This window comes from Sinocyclocheilus rhinocerous, unplaced genomic scaffold (genome assembly GCF_001515625.1).
Source record: "Sinocyclocheilus rhinocerous isolate Xijiao unplaced genomic scaffold, SAMN03320098_v1.1 scaffold362, whole genome shotgun sequence".
NCBI lineage: Eukaryota > Metazoa > Chordata > Actinopteri > Cypriniformes > Cyprinidae > Sinocyclocheilus > Sinocyclocheilus rhinocerous.
In genome coordinates, this window is record NW_015639507.1 from 1,456,267 (window position 1) to 1,481,894 (window position 25,628).

Sequence of the window (25,628 nt, forward strand, 5' to 3'; positions counted from 1 at the left end):
AAAAAGGAAACAAACGTGGGATCCGTAAAATGTAATTGATGTCCATTATGTGTGCTGGTTTTGTCTCAAGGAAGCAGTTGCCGCTGAGCGAGATGATGCAGTAAACATGCTCTGCTAAAATGTTCCTCTGTTGTTTTAGTGAAATGTTTTTTCAAAAAGAAATTATTCAGTGATTCAAGTCTGAGCAAAAGTCTCTGGTAGCATAAAATATGAATTCTGTTGTTCATGATATGCTTTTGACCTTTATTTTATTTTATTTTATTTTATTTTATTTTGTTTTTTAAATTATTTTATTTATTTTGAGAAACTTAACTGTTTAATTAAGATTTGTTTATTCATCAATTTTTAATCGGAGAAATACTGCTCTGATTAAATTAATTCTAATATTGTAAAATATGTATAAAAAAAAAAAAATATATATATATATATATTTTTTAACATTTATTAGACTACTTAAAATAACTTCTAATTTAAGTGAACTTAAAACAATCTTCACATAAACCCATTCTAATACATGTCATATTTACCTGTGCCCTTCAGCAAGTAGGAAATATACAGAAATTGAATAAATTTATCAAACACTAAATTCTAAATTAAATATAGATGAATCCTTAAAGCTACAAAAGTTATTGATTTCCTCTTTTTTTTCTTTTGATCTTTGATTAACAGACATCACAGCAGCTGATTATTAGGTATTTTGTCTGCTGTCCCTTAAAGAGCTGCCGATGCTGAACATGACGCGGATCTGACACACACTACCTATTCTGACCCACTTCATTTCTTAAAGTCTCTAATGAGTTGAATCTAGTGTGTTAGGTGAGGGAGACAGTGCTGGGCTGCTCCAGGACAGTTTGGAAAACCACTGCATTTCAGATGTTCTTAAATGTGACTCATATAACAAATACATACATACAACGCTCTAATTTTGACAGCACTATATATATATATATATGATATTAAATAATATAAATTCATGGTAGTTACCTACATCAGTTTAGGGCATCCCATAGGGTTTGTCAAATATTTTTGTAAAAGCAACAATGAAAATGGCAATATTGTTTAGTAAGCTCAGACGAAACACTTTGCCTCATTCATATGTAAATTTGATCATAAATAAAACACTAGTAGACTAAAAAAGTTATGCAATGATAACATGTTTCTTTATGACAGACTCCTTGACTCATATTCATACTAAAGCTTTTCATCTTTGAACAGGACACACATTCAGCATCTCATGCTTGGGTAATTATATTGTTTTATAAAGGCATTTGGATGAGATTCAGTCATGTCAGCTCTGGGATTTACATAATGTTTATTGATCATGGTTTGAAAGGTGCCACTGACAGTTTCTTTTTGAGTGAAACAACAATAAATAGCTCATTAGAGAACATTGATTAAATGCTTAAGTATATTCACAGTTCATATGCATACCTTCACCAGAGGTTTCTAAAGAAAAGTGCTCATAAACTAATTTGCAGCATGATGTAGTACCGCAGCAATGTGATAAAACTGTCAGTGGCAGATTTTTGAGATTCTTGTGGTGGAAAGTGTGTTTCCATTAAAATGCTTCTATTGAAAGGATTTCTTTCACCTGTGAGATCTCCTTCATGGTCAATTTCTGCGTCGTGTCATCCAACTATTTTGCTTTTTCCAAATCATGCCAAAAAAATGATATTTGTTTTTCTCATTTGTTTTTGTCTGTTAGCTGATGTTTTACATTATAAACAATTTTTTGTGGTGTTTCCTTGAGATTGACAGATACTCTTTTTATAACCAATACTGATATTGATTATTTTAATGCTTAAGTGCCCAATCCAAAAACAGATATTTATGGTTTTATTTCTGTTTTTTGACACAATTATAACACATGAATATTAAATAAATTAACATTTATATGACAATAAATCACATTTATAACTTAATTAAACTTAGACTACTGTAAAAACACGTACTATTATTATTATGACAATATAATATACAAAACTATATTTTATTATATTAATAACAATATACTGTAAAAACATGCTTTATTATTGTTGTTGTTATTATTTTTATTATGTTTTATAATATTAACAATATGATATTTATATTAATAATATATGACAATGATTATTATTATATAAATTATTACAATATTATATTATATTATTAATGTAGTAATAATAGTAATTAATACTTTTTATTGTTATTAAGTGTTGGTGGCTTTGAAAGTCTCTAATCATATGTCTAAGCAACAGCAGCAATGCTTGCCTTCATTAGCACTACTAATGGTAATTAATTCATAACAACTGTCAGTTTTTTTTTATTAACGTCCGATCCATTTATAATAGTCATAATTTTGCCACTTTGCCACTAAGCAGCTTCTGTTCTAGGTCAAAGTTAAAGAATGACCGTTTCAGACAATTAAATATGCTTATCTGAAGAGGAAAACCCCTGTCACCGCAGATAATATTTTCAGATTCTTTTGGAGAAGTGTGAAAAGTCCTCGTCAATCTTTCCACCCTCAGAATTTGCCCCGCTGTATTGATTTATCTTTCTATTCTCATTCAAACTACTCACTGCGGCACAAAGCTCTTTAAATCTCCTCCCGTGAATCCCCTGGGCAGATGGATTCAACAAAGTGTTCAGCTATCAGTGATTTCAAACATATGCCACACCACCTCTGCTTTAATTCACACTCTGATGTCTTTTTTTCCCCCTTTCACAGTATCCAAGGCAAACCTAATCAGACAGACCTGAGCATGGGACCCAAACCTGGGGGTCCGCCAGGTGCAGGACCCGGTCCCGGTCCCGGAAAGCCAACGCAGCCTCAGGGGCCGGGTCAGGCTGCACGGAAGAACCTCCAGGTGGACGTGGGGAGCAGCAAAGGTGGACACCCCGTCTCACCCGGAAGCAGTGCTCCCACCTCGCCCTATTCTTTACCCCAGATCGCACCCATGCCCAGCAGAAAACTCTGTCCGGTGTGCAAGACCGCAGATCTGACGGGCACCACAGACGGCCAGCCAAACTGCAATACATGCACGCAGTGCCGCTCCATGGTGTGCAACCAATGCGGATTCAACCCCAACCCTCACCTCACTGAGGTAAGCAACCCAATGCATGTTCATTCAACATTTTATGCCATACACTACCGTTCAGAAGTTTGTGGTCGGTAAGATTTAAAAAATTTTTTATTTTGCTTTTTTGAACACAATAAAACAATCTGAACTTGATTTAAACGATTGACAGTAACAAATCTGACCTAACATAACACTTAACAATGACAGTCAGAGATATGATAGTATATGAAAATGACATTTAACAATTGACCCCCCCCCCCCTCCCCCCAAAAAATATAAAAATAAAATAAAATAAATAAATAAAAACCAAATATTATATATACATATTTAGGGTTTAGACACACTGAGAAATCTTAGACTTTACCTACACTGTTAAGGACAGAGCATATTTGACATTATACTTATCTCTTTATACCATTTTCTCAATCAATGCGAGAAAAGAACCCCATATTTTAAGATTTTTTTTAATTGAAAGAAATTAATATTTTAATTTTTACTTTTATTGAGCAAGACAGTATTACATTTATCAAAAGAGACAGTAAAGACTTTTATGATGTTACAAAAGATTACTATTTAAAATAAATTCTGCTCTTTTGAACTTGCTATTCATCAAAGACATATATTTATATAAAGCAATGTTTTCAATATTAAAAAGTAGGGATGCTCCAATCGATAGGCCGGAGATCGGTATCGGCCGATAATCATATTTTATGACTCGATCGGTACTCACCAACTTGGCCGATCTCAGGAACCGATCGCAATTTGATGACGTCAACGCGTGACGACGTACATGATGCGTGGGGACATAAATGATTTGGCGGTGTGGCAATGCTATGACGTTTTGAGAAAAAATGAAAAATTTGCTGTTTTGTCGTGTATGTTTTGCATGATTCATCTACACAGCAGATTCAGTGACGTTAGAGCTGATCTGCTCCTCACTGCACACATCTGCGGCGCGTTACGGCTCCACGGCCACTGGAGCTGATCGCGGCCGCCCTAGTCAGTGCTTGTGTTTATCAGCCAGCCGCGGCACGTTTCTGAAGCGGCTCTCCGTGCTGCTTGGTTAAAAATAGTCTTTTGTGAGTTGTCACAGCGTGGAGGACGGAACAAAACAGAGGTTTCCCCAGTAACAGCTGTACACAAAGCAGCCGATCACCATGACAAGAAATCGGTACTCAGTATCGGCTGCAAAAATCCTGATCAAAGCATCCCTATTAATAAGAAATAATAATAGTAAAAAGAAATGTTTCTTGAGCAGCAAATCAGCATATTAGAATGATTTCTGAAGGATCATGTGACACTAAAGACTGGATGCTGTCTTGAGGTGAAATGCTGAAAATTGATGCTGAAAATTCACCTTTTCATAACAGGAATAAATTACATTTTAAAATATATTGAAATAGAAAGCAATTGCTTAAGTTGTAATAATATTACACAATTTACTCCCTGTGGTTTTCTGTCAAAAAAAATAAATACTGAAAAAATAGAACTTAAGACAAATATGAAACAAATTACTTTTTTATTTTTATAGTGAAAACTAGCACAACCTGTATTATTATTTTATTATCGCAGTTGCAAGTTTTATCAGGAAACATTATAAACATTTCAGCCTTTAAATAAAGAAAAGATATAAGTCAAAATGATAATTGATTAATAAATGATTATATGTATTTTATCTGCTCCATAAATAATTCTAGATAACTTATCTGAATTGTTTAAATGTGTAGAATCCACATAAGCTTGTTTTTCATCAACCGGTCGAAATTTACAGCAGGGCATGCAAATTCGGTCCGTTTTTGGCCAGACAGAAACTGCACACAAGTCTCTGTAAATCCACTCTCTGACACTAGGTGGCGCTTATGGAAAAGCTGAATTAGAGCTGTTTCCCGTAACCTTTCAGAGGTACATTCATATAATTAATTCATTCATATATTCATTTGTATAATTCCCTTAGCACTCTTTTAAAACCTCCCAGCTTTTCCGCCCTGTTTTCACTCAAAACGAAACTACTCTGCTGCTGTGCGCACGTGAGACTGTTACTTAAAACTGTGCTTTATGCTGGACAGTATTTATTTATCGCGAGTTGTTCAAATCGCGGTAATCTAATACGGTTTTAATGATAATTAAAAGATGAAATGGTAATACTAACCGTGGGGAATTTTATCATGATTTATCGTCAAATCGTTACATCCCTAATATATACATATATAAAATATTGACTTGAGTTAAATCATATATCTTAAGTCCTCTGTGAGAACTCTTCCAGTTTGAGTCTAATACTCACAGCGTTTTTAACAGCTCTGCTGTCCGTTCTAGCTACATGTGACAAAATGATGGGAAATATGTCATCTGGCATGTAAAGCAACAGTGTGATATAACAAAGATGAAAGAGAGCAAACACTGCAGTCCAATTGTTGATTTTCGAATAAAGTATTACTGTTAGCGATAGATTTCTGGAGGAGAGAGGAGGAGATGTGTTAAACAAAAAGCTCTGGGTAATGAATCCTACGCTTGGTCTCGGCCTCCATCTGGCACATACCCAGGACACACACTGCACACAACCTGGAACTGCTCAGAAGAGAGTCCTCTGGGGCGTATGGGAATGTGTGCCTGCGTTTTCTCTCTGTTTCTGTGTGTAGGATGCAGCGGAAAGACCGAGCCAATGTTTAGAGATGCGTGTGTGGGAGAGCGAGAGTGCACACGGCTGAGTGTGTGAGGGTGAGATTGTTTCAGCGTGTTTGAGGATGTTGCTCAAAGGTGCAAATGGCTGGCGGCGCTTTAAATCCTGCAAGTGTAAATTAGGCAATGGACAAGGGGACGGAGAGGAGGGGATGTTGACAGCTCATGGTCACAGAAAGGAGATCAGCATAGAAGGGCTCTAAAGTGATTTTCGGGGATCTACTCTCCTGGGCCTCAACTCCAGCAAAGCCATTAAGAGGGGAAATGCTAAACAGCCCCATAGTTAGTAGTCGAAGGCAATTTTAAAAGGGTTGATAAACATTCAGACAGAGAATCACCGATACAGAAAGCTGTTATAAGTAAATGTTTGCTATAGTGATCTCTTTCCAGCCCCTTGAGAATATTTATGGAAACTAAGCTGTAAAAATAGCTCAGAAATTGTCATGGTTATCAACACACGTTCAGAATTTAGCAACTTGACCTGTCCTGATGAATAACAGTATGAACTACAAGTTTGGGGTCAGTAAGATATTTCATTATTTTGAAAGAAATTAATGCTTTTATTATAATACTTATAATTTACAGTTATAAAAAATTAGTTTCAAATAAATTTGTTCTTTTTAACTTATTATTCATCAAAAAATCCTGAAAAAAAGTTTCCACAAAAATATTAAGCAGCACAACATATTTTTTTAAACATTGATGTTTCTCGAGCAGCAAATCAGCATATTGGAATGATCTCTGAAGGATCATGTGACACTGAAGACTGGAGTAATGATGCTGAAAATTCAGCTTTGCAGCACAGGAATAAATTACATTTGAAAATATATTCAAAAAGAAAACATTTAGTTTAAATTGTAATAGTATTTCACAATATTACAGTTTTTTGCTGAAAAAAATCTGACTCACCCCAAACTTTTGAACAATAGTTCATGTGGAGTTTAGCCAAAACCAACAAAAGCCATTTATATGTAAAAATGTTAAATAGTTAATCTAAAAAAGAAATAATATCTTGAAAGCAAAATTAAGCCGTCAAGCTCCAAAATGATCAAACAGTATTGCTTAGTTCTTCTTGTGAATCCCGAGAGCAAATGTCATTGACATCAGTGGTGCCATATATTTGATTCGAGAACAACAGCACAGAGAAAGCATTCTATTCAATAATGACTTTTGGTCTGTTCCTCTCACAAAACTATTGTAGGAGTTTTTGAAGTCTTGGAAAATATAGTGCAAGTATCACTTTTATGATACTTTTATTGTGCTTTTATCATTTTGGAGCTTGATGAGAAGGAATAAAGTTAAAGAGTGAGTAAATAATGACAGACTTTTCATTTTTAGGTGAACTATCCCTTTAAAAGTAAAGAAGAAAGAAGCTGTAAGCATGGATTTTAGGAATACCACTCATTAAAAACCCCTTCAGACCTGAATTTTTTTCACTGTACACATTTTTTTTTTATCCACTTGATATTTGCTCTTCTCCAATATAGAAATAAGTCTAAAAAACAAGATTTGTGCCAACTATTTTTTTTATTAGATTTTTTTCATGTCCACTATAATGGACACCAGGACTGAAGAAAAATAAAAATCCCCATATTTTAACCATACATAATAAGTAGAGCTTGTGCACTATAGTTGAACTAGTGTTTAAGATTTTGAAAAGAACACATACTATAAGAATGAACAATGCAGTAAGAATGTGGAAAAAAAGGTAAGATCATATGAAGTCTCAAAAAAACCAGTTTGATCCTTTTTGTTGGTTGAAGTGGATGAATCTGAGTACATGTATAAATGTCTTTGTGTGTATGTGAATGGGTTTATGTGTACTTGCTGATTGTTTTGATGAATATATGATTGTGTGCATTATAGCATCAAGGCATCAGTGTGTGTGGAGGGGGTGTGAGTGTGTGTGTTGCTGTGTATTCACTGATCTCACATCCACTATGGCTGTTTCTCACTAAAACCAATACAAAGTTGATTGACAGGCTATGGTCAATTTGATGACAAATTAAATCATATTAATATTCATTTCATTAATTACCATCAATGTTCATAAAACATTAACATTAGAATTTGGTCATATCGTCATTGTGATTGGTTGATCAGGGACCAATCAGTGACCAGGCATTGCTCAAATTATGAAAACATAATTTTTTTTTTGGTTTAAACAAAAAATCATGTGATGTCCATTTCAATGGACGCAGGGTCCGAAGGGGTTTTAAAATGCCTCGACTACCTGGCAGATTTCACTGAAATTACACATTTGTTTCAATGACAGATCTCGGCTCTTTACACAGCAGTGCAGCATTAGCCAGTCAAAAAGATGCCTCTTTGTCTGTAATTTTGCTTGTTAGGGTTGGCTGACATATCTTCGGAGGCGGGAGTGTGTGATTGAACGGATGGTCTTAATTTAGGCCATCGAATAAAGCAAGATGGCTACCATTCAAATATTAAAATACAGTAAAAACAGTAATATTGTGAAATTATTACTTTTGTATTTGAAGATGTTTTGAAGTCTAATTTATTCCTGTGATGCAAAGCTGAATTTCCAGCATTATTAATCCAGTCTTCAGTGTCATTTGATCCTTCAGAAATCATTCTAATATGCTGATTTGTGCTCATTTCTGATTATTATCAATGTTGAAAACAATGTGATCTCCAGGGCATCAGCGGGCGTTCAGCGCTCATTAACCCGCCGAGAGCAGCCTCACCTCGACCAGATCTTCTGGAATTTGCCTCTGGCTCTGATGTCTCTATAGTGGTTAAACATGAGATATAATTCGTTATGGGTAAATCTGACGGGCAGTCTTTGCTCTCATTAATCTATTATTTGTTCCAGAGCAAATAGTTTGGCTGATGGCAAAATCTCATCACGTTATATTTTGTGTAACTGTAATGCTGTATATCAGAGCGTTGCTTTTGTAAGTTACTTTTGACTGAATTGTCTAGCAACTTTTATGATGGCTGTTTTTGTTGTTTATTATTCAATAAATAATATTTTATATACATAATAGTAGTATTGGGTAACAGTGTAGTTAACTTACATTATTCCGTCCTTAGATGGCGACAAGAGACTGTTTTACGAGTCAGCGGTAAAGACTTTTATACTGAAAGAGACTGAAACGGAAGTTATTCTTACCTTTAATAACAGCTTGTAAGACGCTGTTAACAAATGCAGTGAGCAGTGCTGTCCTCAACACATGAAAGGATAGTACGAGAAAGATATCGCTTTCCTCAGCGAACATTCAAACTAATGTTTTATTGTGAGTGAACTCGCTCAGATAATCTCTCTCGCATAATACTCTACATAATACAGTGAGCTTTTAATACAGTAATACAATAAGCTTTCAATGAAGCAACTCAACGTTCCTCAACGTTACTAGTTCTAAAGTGACGCTTTCGAATTAGTGACGGAGGCATGAGCTCAGCTGTTAAATTGTCAAACTGAGACTTGAGTCCGTGGCGGAAGGAAGTAGTTTTTCACAAAAGAGGGTTTTTAAGGACACTCCATTGTTGTCTCTTTTTGTATTTACACACTCGTGCCGTCGAACTGTTGTATAAACGCAATATCACACTCGTATGAGATATGGCTGTATCGGCATGCTGTGATTACCTACGGCCGAATCACAGCTGTGCCGATATACAGCCATATCACATCTACGAGTGTGATATTGCTCACATAACATACATGCAATATATAATATATACAAAATTCTTATATATATATATATATATATATATATATCGAAAAGGCCAGTGAACTAAGTATATAGTATAGTCAGTCAACAGCTGAAAGTGATGATCTTGGATATACGGATATATCAATGGTCTATCATATCTCCACATTTTTCACAAAAGAGTTCATCTTTAGAAATTCGATTGGGGGAGTTATAGAGCCCTGCTGTGCTTTATAAAGACAGGATTGAATTAATTGTGCCCCTGTAGAACGGTGGACACTACAAAGCGGCTCTGAGACTGTCTTGATTTATACTGATGTTGTAGCACATAGCAAACAGCACTAACTCAGCGTTTTTAACAGCTCTGCTGTCAGTTCCAGCTACATGTGACAAAATGATGGGACATATGTCATCTGGTGTGTAATTTCAGGGTTCAAGTGCTGTAAGAGCAGATGCTTTATGAGCATATGGTTTAAATTACTAGAGATCTCTGCAAAATAGAAATACAGAAATAATGGTTGAGCCCAGATTTTTATATCGAACAAATTTGTTTAAATGATAGTTTTTATGCATCAAGCATGAGCCAAGCATAAATTTATTAGTGAAACAGCAGACATTGTGATATGACAGGCTATTAACCCAATCTGAAATGCTTTTTGTTAGATGAGCAACATGCTAACATCAACTCTACTGAAATCAATTGTGAGTTTGGGTTCCTCTGCCCTTCACATGCCGTTTGTATGATGCAGTGAGTTACTGCCTGTATATAGAGCGTTACAAATTGATGACTTATGAGGTGTCATTTCAGTTAGGATGCTGCTTCGTAGGAAGCTGCCTATGTAGGTGATGTTTGTGTTTGTTGGACTATTCCAGTAGTGGTGTTTTGTTCCAGGTGTTTAGTGTAGTGTAAAGATATCATGTTAAAGTTGAACTCTAAATGTCTCTTGGAGAACAAAGCGGAGAGAACATGAGAAGCAAGAACAGCTGGTGAAGAGGAAAAAGAGCGGCCATCTGATCACTATGCTACAGACACCTGGAGAAAGAGAGAGAGAGAGAGAGGCTTGACATGATGGCGACAACGCTGAGTGGGATGTGGGAACCAGGGATATACGGACAGAGAAATAGCAGGGTGGGGAAGGGGGATGGAATGATAGAAGGAAAGAGAAAGTGGCGCTGACACACTCCAGTAGTCACCCACCAGCATACAAGATGCGGTTCCACTCTGCTATTGGCTGATCCTCTATTTATAGATCCTGCTCTGTCTCGGCAATGATCTCCCATTCCTACTGCCAGAGAAAACCAGTGGAGGATCAAAGGGGAGAACTGGACGGACAGATGGATGATGTGTGGAAAGAAGAGAGTCGGAATTTATTAGGTAGTTAAGGAAGCTAAAAATAATTGTGCTTGTTTGGCACATAAGCACCGTTCCCTCTGAAAACCCTGGGGTAATGACGGTAGAATGTGAACATCATGAATTCTTCTCGCTCCACGAGTTCTTCGCAAATCTGTGTCTTGACAGGAACGTGAAACCTAATAGATCGGTCCTGCATCCTGGCTCCGAATGTCTCACGTTTTCTGTTTTCACGCTATCTAGTGGATTCATCATGAGACTGACAGCGGAAACTGAGTGTTGGGCCATCTGGGCTACAATACACACATCACAGCACAAACACAAAGAACACACATACACACACACACCGCCACGGCCCTAGAGATTTCATGCTATTCTTCCACCATTACACAAATATGCCCAAGCAGCATTTGCACGTTATTTGGGTACCATATGCAATCCTAAATATACACCATATTTATTTTTTAAGTGCATGGATGATGGCTTTTATAATTTTCATTTTATTTCCTACCATTACATAAATGTGCCTAGGCAGCATTTGGTTACCACATTCAATACTGAATATATACACATATGCATTTTTTAAGTGCATGGATGATGTATTTTATAATTTTCTGACACTATATATTATATTAGACATTTAGATATCTAAAAAGATATCATGGATATTTAGTAGTACTTGCTTAAGGAAAATGTAGTTTGTGATTTGAGGTGAGGTAACACCATTTAAGATGATGCTGCTGCTGTCAAATATTATTTTGGATTTGAAATATGTTATTTAAATAGAGCTGTACGTGCATGACTGGAAATAGCTGGCCAGGGGCATTTCCATTTATTTTAGTATTATTTATATACTATTATATAGTATTATTGTAGTGTTTATTAGTATTTTGAATTAGCTTTTAGATTTCATTTTAATTTCAAATTTTAGTAATTTTGTTTTGTGCTTTTGTAAATTTTATTAAATTTTTTATGTTTCTATTTAGCTTTCATTTATTTTAGTAACTTATTTTACTTCAGTTATTTGCCAAGGTAGCATTTAATTTAATTTAAGTTTTACATATTTGTTATTTTATTTTATTTTATTTTATTTTAATTTATTGTTTTGTTTTATTTATTTTTAATAGTTTTATTTTATTGTTTTGTTTTATTTAATTTTCATAGTTACATTTTTTTATTTTTTGCTTTAAATGGGACATTTGAACTTAAAAGCCCTACTGTTTAGTATTTTTCCTGAAAAAGAGCTGAATGTGTTAATGTACGTTTGTCTACAGACAAATTATGGGATTAATCTCAGTCAAATACTTTAATTGCCTGTGGCTATCGCCTTACTTTCCCCTTTTAGCACAGTCATATCAAACAGCACATAGTAAAATTGGATCAGAAGTGCTTGAGTTGATATTGAACTGATGTGTGAAATGGCTTGCCGGTCTCTGAGGGCTGAGTAAGAATGCATCGCTCACCACGCAAACATGATTAATCAAACAATAGAGTACTGTGCTTTTCTTCTGAATGGCACAGTGTCTCGCTGCCTCTCCAAGACAATAGAATCTGTCATGTATTAAAGAGACGGACGCCCCACTTTTGCCGCTAATGCACAAAATATGCATTCATGTGCAAACTGTGTAGTAATGAAAATAGTTTATGAGAAATAGTCTTTTTTCCACACTAAAGGTTTCTGAGTTTGATAATAGGAAAACACCCTTTGAATGTTTCACATTGCACAAATGTCTTTGCTAACTTTTCGATTACCTGAAGGTCACATCTAGACCATGTGGAATATTGTAGCCTTTGCCGTCTAAGCTGCATTCACAACATTTCAGAAATTACCATAATTACGAGTTGACAACTCAGAGCTGTTTAGGTCCTTGGATTCTGAATTGATTTGTTTCTATGGCGATGATCGTAACACTGAATAAGAGATCATTATGTGGGTGGCTAGCCAACTGTTTTGTGCTAGTTTTGCTAACGGTTAAGCATAGTTTGTTTTACTATAATATTGTAAAGTGACTGGAAATTTCAAAACAGAAATATGTGTTGGCTACCAAACCATCTGTAACTTTTCATACTGCAGCTAATCAAACTGGTGAGAATGGACAAGCAATGGACAGGCACATTTATAAAGTAAGCATATCATTCACTCAGACATTATCACTTTAGTTACATCTGAATCTAAATGAACTTGAAATTACTTAAATTCTGTGAGTGAGCCAGCTTTTAGTGAATAAATTAACGTTGCACCTGCCACCATCAGTAGACTTGTATTTTGCACCAGAGGATTTGATGACCAATGTTGAAAAACAAGTAGAAAAACTCTTTACTTTAAAATATGTATTATTAGTATTATTATTACCACCATAAATGTTATTATCAACAAATTACAAATTTAATTATTTGATGCAATAATAATAATAATAATAATAATAATTATTATTATTATTATTATTATTACCAAGCTACTGATTGTATTATACTGAAGCAGTGTAAAAATGCATAAATAGTTTTGATTCAATCATAATTTAACAATAAGTATTTATAATAATATTAATAGTAATAATAATAATAATTCTTATTATTATTTTTATTGTTAATAAAAATAAAAATAAATTATTATTGAATGTTTTATACTGAAAATGTTTACATTGCTTAAATTATTTTGATTTAATGATTTATTATTATTATTATTATTATTATTATCATCATACATGTTATTATTAACAAACTATTTATTATAGTTTGTTATAAACAAAATAATTTTATTATTTGATGTAGTAGTAGTAGTAGTAATAATAATAATAAGTATTATTATTATTATTACGAAACTACTGATTGTATTATCCTGAAGAAGTGTAAAATGCATTTTGATTCAATCATTATTTAGCAAAAATATTTATATTATTATTATTATTATTACCACCACACTAGTGATTGTACTATGCTGAAACGTTGTTAAAAATGCAAAAATAATTTTGATTTGATTTAGCACTGTATATACAGTGGGTACGGAAAGTATTCAGACCCCCTTAAATTTTTCACTCTTTGTTATATTGCAGCCATTTGCTAAAATCATTTAAGTTAATTTTTTTTCCTCATTAATGTACACACAGCACCCCATATTGAGGTAGGTTGCTCATTAGGTTTTGAAAGACAGCCAATGTTTTGATTATGTTGATTCTGGTTAGCTAATTCAGTTAGTCAGTTAGTCCACTAGTTAGAATTAATGCAGGACAGGAGAACATGTAGTTTGAATGAATAGGCCTTCAACAATTGGAACACAACTCTATATATGGAGAAAGGGCGGGACTTGGGATGGGCGGAGACCTATAGAGAGATTATGGGTGCAGTCATTAGGTGCATTCGACTTCATGTGGCGCCACGCAAACCGATCGGCGGCTTTTGTCACTCTCATGTTGTTCTTAAAACTGTGTGTTATTTATTTCTGTGGAAAGAGACCGTTTAAATCTTCAATTTTTATGCAGCTTGCTAATGAGGTCATATTGCTATTCCCTAGTATTCCCATACATTCTATTGAATTAATAGGAAATTGTAAAATTTAAAGACACCATAAAGTATGGCATACAACTAGTGTTGGGCGATATGCTCAATTTTCATATCGTCCTATCGTCAGCCTGTGAGATCGCCGATACACGATATTATCGTGCTAATTTATGTAATTATTTACTTAGTTTCATTGCGAGAAAGTGAACCAACTCCAGCGTAAGGCTAAAAGCAGCCTAATGTTTTTAATATGACTGAATTTGTATTTAACATGATAACAAATTAATAGAAACATCGTAAGTTACTAATTATAATGCTTACATTTCCTCAGTTATTCAAAAAGCAGCTACAGAAAACGAGCAAAGAACATTACATTACCAAAGAACATCATCACAAGCTTAGTCTAGCGCGAGTTTATGCACTTTAAAACTCCCGTTAAAATCAGTGAATATACACTATGATGAATAAATCTCTTATACTTACATCGCACGTACATCTGCACTTTTTTGTTTATGAGGAGAGAATTCTCGAGTCAGAATTCAGTCAGCGCGTGCTGAACAATAGAACTCCGCTGTTTCAGTGATGACTCATCTGAACGCATCTGATTGGCCATTGCATTCATAAGCTCAGCATAAGTGTGTGTGATTGGTTAGAACGTGCAATACTGTTAAAAAGCGGAAAAAGAAATATAATGCAACAAATAACCCCTAATATGAATTAGATTGTATTACTAGCCTGATAATAATAATAATAATAATAATCGTCTTGCTGTCGTCAAAGGCATCAGCCACATGCGATATCTTTGTCTATCGTCGATACACAATACTATCGTCTATCGGCACAACCCTACATACAACTGTTTTTCAAGCCGTATATTGATAATCTTACCTGCAGAAGCGCTAAAATCCCATTCACAATCATGTAGAGATTTAGAATTAACATCAGATTTGACAGATTTAACATCAGAATTGGTTACTGGTCATTGGTTCTGGCCATTAGTTCTCTATTGGTCTTCTCCCAAGACAAAGCTATTGTACATACGTGGTCATATGAATCACTTTAATGGTGTTTTTGTGGTGTTTTTTTTTTTTTTTTTTACCTTTTTGGAGCTTGAGAGATGTGTACGGAAAAGGGCTCTGCAGAAAAAAATAACAGCAAGAGGTGAAAATGAAAGGTAGAGTAAAAATGAAGAGAAAATACCAGAGCAGATTGGCACAGGTGACCCAAACCTGTTGTCTGTGTGTGTCGTTCTGTAATTACCCATTGTCTAATGGGTATTGAGTGTGTTTATCTGCTGTGTTTGAATGACAAGTGCAGACATGTGTCTCTCTCTCTCTCTCTCTCTCTCACACACACACACACACACACACACAGTCTGCTGTGTCTCTGCTGCTGAAATTGGACTCTGACTACTGCCCTGTCCTTCAATATGATTGACAAACATTTCTAGAGACATCATCACCAACTAGCGCACACAAACACACACAGGCTCAAAGATTGACCTGATGACCATCACACAAACCCTTGTTGACAAGATAAAGTACACTGCAAAATCTCAGCAAAGAATCACTCAATGTCCAAACAGCTGGTTGAATTCTCAAACTGATGAACTGTAGGCATCAAAAGGGCACCGATTATTTTTCAGGTCTTTTCAAATATTTACCATGCCTAAACGAAAGGTTACAAATTACTGTGTTCGAGTTGAATCCTTCAAGATTGTTTGGAGTTAATCGTAAGAATAATGATCGCCTGTGACATGTCTGGCTATGAGAAATCTGCTCATTATCTTTCTTCATAACCCAGAAGCTCATGCAAGCGAGATCATTTACTCACAAACGTAATTTCTGGAACAGCCATTAAGTCATTATATTTCAGTAGTTGTTATTAGTTTTGTTAAATGGATTTATGTTGAAAAAATGAAAAGTACTGCGATGCAGATAATGGGTAATTGAAAACCATTTGTGCATATGTGTTCTTGTATGTGTGCAAATGCTATAGAGAAGATAAATTATCTTACAAAATAGTACTGTGTCAGTACCACAGTACAATGACATATCAGATGGTAATGCTGCGGTTCATTTTTAAAATGTATTATTTATTATTTATTTATTCTCAGATCTAGATATGCCGATGCCAATATTCAGAGCGTAATATTGGCATTATATTGATACAATACCAACAATGTAAGAAAAAAAATCTGCAGAAAAATGGTTAATGTCCTGGCAGAAAATTACCAGTACAATTTCTGTGAAGTGTATGGACGGATCAATGCTGAAATGTTGTTTGCTATACAATGCATATTTCAAAATACAGTTAAAACAACTGTGAAAAATCAATTCAGAAAATCCCTTAATATTAACACATAACACATTGCACCATATTTTTACAGACTTTTCTTAGAGTAAATGTATTATAGGTAATTATTTATTGATGGCAAATGAGGCGTACATAAAATTACTTAAGTTAAATGCACTTAAAACTATTTAGATATAAGATATAAACTGATTGATATATACTAATATTTTAATGTTCAGGCTCAGAAAGATATTTTTTCCTCTTATGCTTACCAAGGCAGCATTTATCTGATCAAAAATACAGTAATACTGCAAAATATTATTACTATTTAAAATGTTTTTGTATTTTAATGTATATAAAATATGTTTTATTCCTGTGATGCAAAGCTGAATTTTCAGCATCATTACTCCAGTCTTCAGTGTCACATAATCCTTCAGAAATCATTCTAAAATGCTGATTTGCTGCTCAAGAAACGTTTCTTATTATTAACAATGTTGAGAACAGTTGTGATTCTTAATATTTTATTATAACCACATACTTGAAAACCACATACTTGATTTGAACTGTAGTGTATATTGGTTTAGCATTAGTATTTACTGTATTTACGGTACCGTTAGGGGGCAGTCGTGGCCTAATGGTTAGAGAGTCGGACTTGTAACCCGAAGGTTGCGGGTTCGAGTCTCAGGTCCGGCAGGAATCGTCAATGGGGGGAGTGAATAACCAGTGCTCTCTTCCACCCTCAATACCACGACTGAGGTGAGACCCTAGAGCAAGGCACCGAACCCCCAACTGCTCCCCGGGCGCCGCAGCACATGGCTGCCCACTGCTCCGGGTGTGTGTTCACGTTGTGTGTGTGTGCACTTGGATGGGTTAAAAGCAGAGCATTTAACTGTTGGTGAAGCGTGTTTTTCTGGTGTGAGTATGGTCAATAATGAGACACATATCATGATGTCAGTGGATGTTACATGAGCACTGATGTGGTATTGATAGGCGTCAGTTATCACACCTGACCCAGTGTGACAGCCATTTTATCTTACCCTTAGAGAGGTGTGTTTGTGTCTGTCACTCTCATACACACATTCATCTTGACCAGAGAGAGATGTTTGTCTGTCTGTCAATAAGAAATAGAGAAAAGACATTTTAGAATTTCATAAGATTTTATTTTACTCTTAGTCTTAACTATGTGGGTACATAATTCAGTAACAAGCGTTAGAAAATCTATGTACATAAATCTAGTAAAAAAAATTTTTGTCCTGACTAGCTGTTAGGTTTTGTGGCATAATGCTGGTTAGCACCAGCCTCAATTATCCAAAGTCATGTTCAGCATAACTTTTACTAAACATAAAATACAGAATGGGATACTTTTGTATCATTACGTCACACAGATCAAAGTCTGAATGCCATTGCTTTAGATGCCAGGTGGCATCTTCAAACAAATCATGATAAATTTATTCTTAAATAAAGCTTACTTTTTCTTTCTTTCAGCTTGAGGCATCAACATCCTTCAGTGTTAAGTATTTACTTTATTGCTCTTTTGTTTATTACTTCGCCTCTGGCACAATTTTGCATAAATATAATACTGTTTTATCAGCAGCGATCACAGTCATGGGCCTCTAAGCTTTGGTAGAAGGCTGTTTAGCACACATTTGTCTGTCTCCTCTCTTATCTGTAAATGGAAACCCTCCCAGTGTAACCGGTGTCATATCGTGTCAGTCGAGCTGTCAGATGCTACAGTTTTGTATGATATGTTTTGTCGGTCAGTTATATTAAATCCGGTATGTCAGCTTTCACGTCTCAACATGTCAGTCCCAAATATCGCATGAGCAGATAGACACTAGATAGGCTAATATACTCAACATCAAACCCCTCGTATGGTTATAATCTATTCATGAAGTCAAATGTCCTGACCGGACGTCAGTTGTGCCTTTTGATCCTATTAGTGAATCCTATTTATCTGCAGCCGCATGTCACATCTCTGTCATAGATTATGAAGTAATTGTGTTTGCTCTGTCAGTTAGGTAGTTAGTGCTGCTGATGCGGCCTCATTTCCTGCTCCAGTGGTCAAATGAGTTACTACTTCTGCTACTATTTCTAACTGAAGTATTAGTTTTATATATATTAAGTATTACAAGTTGATTTTTGCAAGTGTTTTTTGTAAAACTTGCCACAGCTGATTTGTTCAGAGTGGTTTGTAGTGCATTTGTTGGTGGATGCTATGGTGTTAGGTGGTTGCTAACTAAAAAGGGCACATCCCTGTGGCCTGGGCGTGTTCCATTCTCTAATGTCATTCCTATACCCATGCCCTTCAAAGACTTTACTTATTAATGTAAGAGTTTCGGTAGGCATGTCTATCATTATTATTTTCACTCCCTGGTGCCCTGCAAAGATATCTCTTGTACTGTTTGGAACACAGTATCTGTGATGTTCTGGTCTCTAGAATGTTTAAATGTAGGTCCAGGAGTGTCCAATCCTGCCCCTGAAGGTCCACCTTCCTGGAGAGTTTAACTCCAACTCTAAATAAATATGCCTGAACCAGCTATTCAAGGTCTTCAGGGTTATTCAGAAATTCCAGGCAGGTTTATCGGAGGAGCTTAGATGTAGACTCTGTAAGGTGGACCTCCAGGAAGCTTAACCAGCTAATCAAGGTCCCCAGGGTTACCCGAAACTTCCAGGCAGGTTTTTTTGGAGAAGATTGTAGCTAAACTCTGAAAGGTGGCCCTCAAGGGGCAAGATTGGGCAACCTGATCTTACTCCTTCAAAGTGAGTCTATGTGATATTTCCCACTCTGTTTTAGTGGACACCTGGTGAGATTGTAAGACAACTATAAGCAGTAACACAAGCCATGCATGAAAGTCAGAGACTTGGGGTTAGGGTTTATTCACATCCTTGTCAGAAACTACTACTTTTGCAAGCAACTGGATGGTATGTCTTCTAGTCCACTTTCTCTCTCCATCCTCTTCATATTTTTCGTATTGACATTCTTCATTGTGTGAAACGAATGAGCAATCTTTTGATCTAATTACATAGTCAGTAATTGGTTCATTGTCTTTCCCAGGTGCAGGAGTGGTTGTGTCTGAACTGTCAAATGCAGAGGGCATTGGGGATGGATATGGAGACACCACGGTCGAAAAGCCAACAGCAGATCCACTCACCGTCCCAGCCCAGCAAACCTCCTCCCCAGACTGTATCCCAACCCACACCGCCCCCACAGACCCAGCCCAAACCTCAACCCCAACCTCAGTCCCAGCCTCCCCCAGAAGCTAAGAAGCAGACTGTCCCGCAAGCTGCCCCTCAAAGCAAACCCCCAGCTCCAGGTGCTGTTCCACTTCCAGGCATGGTCAAAGCCCCATCCCAGCCTGACCTATCCCGCTCGGGCCCTGGATTCCAGTCTCAAGCACCGCGACAAGACCAGACTCGCAGCGCCGGAAGTTCCCCATCCCGTCAACCTCCTCCGCCAGAACAGCCCTTCGGAAAACTCTTCGGTTTCGGCGCTTCTCTCTTGAACCAGGCCAGCAGTTTGATGTCTGTGGATCCGGTGCAAACTGCACCACCGGCCCAACCACCTTCCTCCCCCAAGCCCCCGCAGAAACAGCCGGGACTCCCTGGACCTGGTCCGGGTCCTGCAGCGGGTGCTAAACCCGCAGCCCAGCCAGGTCCACCACAGCAGGAAGTTTCTTCAAAGCCCAAAGTGTTCTGTCCACTGTGTAAGACTGAGCTAAACATTGGAGATCCAGCCAAGAGCCCGAACTACAACCTCTGCACCGAGTGCCACAACAAAGTCTGCAACATGTGCGGATTCAACCCCACACCTCACCTGACCGTGGTAAGATAAGACTTTTATCTGGATGATTGTGCATTTTTGGAAAGTCTGAACTTTTTAGGTCCTTAGTATCGAATCTTTGATGGCATTGTTGCAGCAGCTCAAAGTCTCATTGTTTTCTCTAGAATTATTCTTTGACAGGTTTTCCAGAATTGTTCTTTGGCAGGTTTTCATCTGAGACTAGTTGCCTTTCAGTGTCATTAAAGGATTAGTTCACTTCCAGAAAAAAAAAATCTTGATAATTTACTCACCCCCATGTCATCCAAGATGTTCATGTCTTTTGTCTTCAGTCATCAAGTAATTTTTGGAGGTTTTTAGGAAAACATGACAGTATCCCAACCCACGCAGCCCCCACAGACCCAGCCCCAAACCCAACCCCAACCTCAAACCCATCCCCAACCTCAACCTCAGTCCCAGCCTCCTCCAGAAGCTAAGAAGCAGACTGTTCCTCAAGCTACCCCTCAAAGCAAACCCCCTGCTCCAGGTGCCATTCCTCTTCCAGGCATGGCCAAAGCCCCATCCCAGCCTGACCTGTCCCGCTCGGGCCCCGGATTCCAGTCTCAGGCCCAGCGACAAGACCAGACCCGCAGCGCCGGAAGTTCCCCATCCCGTCAACCTCCTCCACCAGAACAGCCCTTTGGAAAACTCTTTGGTTTCGGTGCTTCACTCTTGAACCAGGCCAGCAGTTTGATGTCTGTGGATCCGGTGCAAACTGCACCGCCGGCCCAACAACCTTCCTCCCCCAAACCCCCGCAGAAGCAGCCAGGACCCCCTGGGCCTGGTCCAGGTCCTGCAGTGGGTGCTAAACCCGCAGCCCAGCCAGGTCCACAACGGCAAGAAGTTCCTTCAAAGCCCAAAGTTTTCTGTCCACTGTGTAAGACTGAGCTATACATTGGAGACCCAGCCAAGACCCCGAACTACAACCTCTGCACCGAGTGCCACACCCAAGTCTGCAACATGTGCGGCTTCAACCCCACACCTCACCTGACCGAGGTAAGATAAGACTTTTTTAAATCTGGATGATTGTGCATTTTTGGAAAGTCTAAACTTTTTAGGTCCTTGGTATCGACCTGTGGCTCTGATGTCATTGTTACATGCAGCTCAAAGTCTAATTTTTTTCTCCAGAATGGTTCTTTGACAGGTTTTTCAGAATTGTGTTTTGGCAGGTTTTCGTCTGAGACCAGTTGCCTTTCAGTATTAATTAAGTCCACAACAATGCACTCTTAGTATGACCAACCAAGCTAACTCTTCACCTTAGGTTAAATTTCATCAAGTAGCAAACATTTTGTGTTATGTTGAATGATTCTGGAAAAGTGTGTATGTCAGCATTGTGGTGGTGTAATTTATGTCAGACTAGTTTTTAGTTCCTGCTGCTCTACTAGGTTTTTCTTGTACGAACACAGATATTGCGTTGCCAAGGGTTTGTTTAGGATTTGATATGGAGGCATATCATGATACAGTTCATTGATTACATAATATGATGTTGTACATAATATCATATTAAGATGGTGAAATGTTACTTGAAGGGGGTAGATTATCTGTAACATTGTATAGTGATTGTATTATAAATAATGTATTATGGCACTGCTTATGTTAATTTTTGTTAATGAGAACATCTCAGATACTCAGATAGGTCAGTTTAGAACAGTCTCTTCATATTAATGTATTCTTGGGAAAAGTGAGCTTTTGTGCCACTTTCAAAATATATTTGAGAAGCAGTCAGATTTAGAAACATTTCCTTACCTTTAAGCTTCCAAAGAATTGATGAAGTGAGTCAAAATTCTGAAAAGGGGAAATTCTGATCACAGTATGCAATTATTCAAATTTCAAGGATTTCAGATTGTAATATATGTAAAGTATTTTTTTTATATGAAATAAATAGTTTATAAGTTTATATTTTTGAGCTGTATACTCCACTGAGGTTTATTTTGTCAAATGCTGATTGTTGCAAAAGTTGTTTGCAATGATGGAGCTCTGAAAAATGAAAGCAGATATTTGGGTGTATTTTCCAATAGCTTTATTGATATCTTTATGTGGATATACATCATATTGAGTGAATCTTTCCAGACATTCATCTGTTTTATAAGCTTTCAGTCTGTGAAGAGTGACCTTAGTCTATAAGTATTTCTGAAAACTCTTTCACATTTTTATCACCTGTCTTGATATCTTTGAAGTCATTCACTGCTGTTGAGCTAAAAGCCATCAAATGGGTCGGTGCCCCTCAGGTCAGCAGACCGTGAGCGGACAGACGGTTTCATTTCCTTCTAATAAAGTAACGATCCTCATGCAAATTATTCTCATTAATCGCTTTTGGGCTACTTAATTCAGAGGCCATCTAAGTTGACCCTGCTCTGTTAGCTGTGCTGGAAAGTTCTGTCGTGACAGAAAGAAAAGCTGGGAGAGTTTTTCACCAAGACAGCATAAGGATAAATATGCAAATCAAGCCTGATTGAATGATGGCAGTAATAACAAGTTTTCAGGGAAGTGTTGCATTGTTTTATGAACTCACTCAGTCTTTACATAGACACAGCTGTCACGTTGAAAGTGTGAAGTCATCGCTACTGGAAAATCTTAAGCGAATATCATTGTCTATGTTATGATTTTAAGAGGATATAAATGGTTGAAGTTAACATGAAAGGGCATGTGCAACCTATTTTACTTTACAGTTTAGATTTAATGTTGACTTTAAAGGATGTAGGCAGCAGCTTCTTCTTGTTTGTCTTATGTTGTATGTCTCATCTGACCTTTTCTGCTGACTAGTTTGAACCAATGTGATGCTTTTGTATAGGCTAATGTTAGAGGTTTACCTAGCCTTACTTATGTTAGACTGTCCTGTATGTTCTGCATTCTTGGCTTTGTGAATCTTGAATTTGATTAGCACTAACCATATCTTTGTGCAGATTCCTGCTGCTGCCATGCTGAAAATTACTGCTTTAAACCACCCTAAGGTGGTTTGTTGGTCTTTTAGCCTGGCCAGGCTTGTGTTTAGGTGGTCTAGTTGATCAGCCAGCTTTTTACCAGTGAAACGTCCTAAACTCATTAAAAATCATCAAAATAGACGAGGATGGTCTGCAAAAAATAATTTTCTTACTTATTTTTTTCTTGTTTTCAAGTACAAATATCTAAAAACTCCTAAATCAAGATTAAGTTAAGTTTTTTTTTTAAATGTATCAAAATTAAGTGAGTTTATGCTTTAAACAATAAAAAAACTCTCAGTTGGTTACAACAATTCATTTTCTCACCCCACTGCCAGATATTTGTTCTTGTTTTAAGCAGAAATTTTACCCACTCAATTTTGACACATTTTTCAGAACACAAGACTTAATCTAAGTAATTTTGCTTTTCAAGTAAGTGTATCTTGATTTAGGAAGGTTTAGATATTTGTACTGAAAAACAAGACCAGAATGCTTTGCAGTGCAGCTAACCACTTTAGGCTTGTTTAAGATGTTTTTGCAACATGGAATCTAGACTGATGCTCTGACTTGTATAAAGTGAACACCTACATAGTGAGCTGCCTACACAGACAGCATGGCATAGACCTATTCTCGGCTGAGCCGAACAGTAGGTGCACTGCAAAAATCATTGTCTTAATCAATATTTTCATCTAATTCTTCAGTAAAAACTTCTAAACATTCTTAAAACAAGATCAGTTGACTTGAGTAGCAAAATTGGGTAACACTTTCTATGAAGCCCCTATTTATAATACATTATAAGAGTATTCTTAAGGCATTATAATGAATGCATTAATGTATTATAAAAAACCTTATAATATGTTGTATCATCTCATGAGTAATCATAACAACAGTTTTAATGCATTATAATATATTGACTTATTTGTGGTTATAGCTTTTAAGATTGATGATTTATAATGAACACAATGCATCCACTTAACTTACTATGGATTATATTTCCCATAGTTATAATGTAGCCTATTATAAGTTTCATATCTTGCCATTGTTAACTTGTTACTTTACTTAAAGCAGACACAGACTTATAAATAATAACAACAACAATGACAACAACAATAATGATAATAATAATGAATTTTTTTTTTTTCTTAAACAGCCATAAGATCAGATATCTGATCAGATGAATGTGTAATATGGCACATTTGATTTTAGCTATATTTATTGTAATATCAGTAAGATGGTAAGATACTGTACAGATCTTAAATAAATAATGTCAAGATATGAGACTTATAATCCATTATAAATTAAGTGGATTTAACATGGTTTTTATTGCATGTTATAAATAATCATACTCATAAAAGTTATAACCATAAATAAGTAAGTTTGTAATGTATGATAACTGTTATGATTATTTATGAGATGAAACATATACGTTTTTTTATGATGCATTATGCATTCATTATAATGCCTTAAGAATACCCTTATAATATAATGTGTTATAAAAATGGGCTTCATAGAAAGTGTTACCCAAAATTGTATTAGATAGGACTTTTTTTACTGAGGGAAAAATGGCAGAAATACTGACAGAAATACTATCATTTTCATCAAAATCTGAGGCATTATTGCATATGTCCTTTGTGTAAAAGACAATCCATGAATCCAGAATGCATTGCGGCAAACTCCATAGGAAAAACCATCAAAGACTGTAGATGAAAAGCTCAGTTGAGATTAAAATGGACTGTTTCACCTAATGTTTGTTTATTCTATGTATTTTTATGAGCTAATAATTTGGCTGATCAAGACTTAATTTCTTAGATTTGCTTATAATATAGCCTCTTTCTGCTGGTTATGGATCTTTTTTTGTATATAGCAGTAACTTTGGCTGTGTTGAGTGTATATATTGAACAAACACAGACTCTCGAAACTTCTCTCCAAACGCGTGATGAAGCCTCTAGAGGCCCCTTGCAAAACCCTCGTCATATTTGCCACATATTTATTTATATCACCCAATGAAAACTAGGTCTGAATAATATGGGAACAGCATGTGGCCTAGATGGCAAAAACACAGTTAGGGTGACAGACACTTGCAGCAACTGCAACACAACAAATATGCCCTAAATAAAACACCATAATTGGCATTATGGCTGTCAAAAAAATATTCGAATTTCGAATATTCGTCGAATTTAAAATAAAAATCCACATTCGAATGCAAAAACGTTGCATTCGAATTTTAGGTGTGCGTTAAGGAGGCAGCCTTATCAGTGGCGCACGAGATGCGGTGACGATGTAGGTGTCATTGCATTATAATGTTTTTGTTAGCCTATCCAGTTGAAGCCACTAGAT

At 36.3% G+C, this 25,628-nt stretch overlaps 1 protein-coding gene across 1 annotated transcript in view; it reads left to right on the forward strand.

Moving 5' to 3' along the window:
* LOC107751196 (protein bassoon-like) overlaps positions 1-25,628 on the forward strand; it is a 95,225-nt gene that overhangs the window by 12,081 nt on the left and 57,516 nt on the right. The window contains exons 3-4 of the mRNA XM_016566847.1: positions 2,708-3,083; positions 19,612-20,379. Coding sequence (XP_016422333.1) covers positions 2,708-3,083; positions 19,612-20,379 — 1,144 coding nt within the window. The remainder of the gene's footprint in view (positions 1-2,707; positions 3,084-19,611; positions 20,380-25,628) is intronic.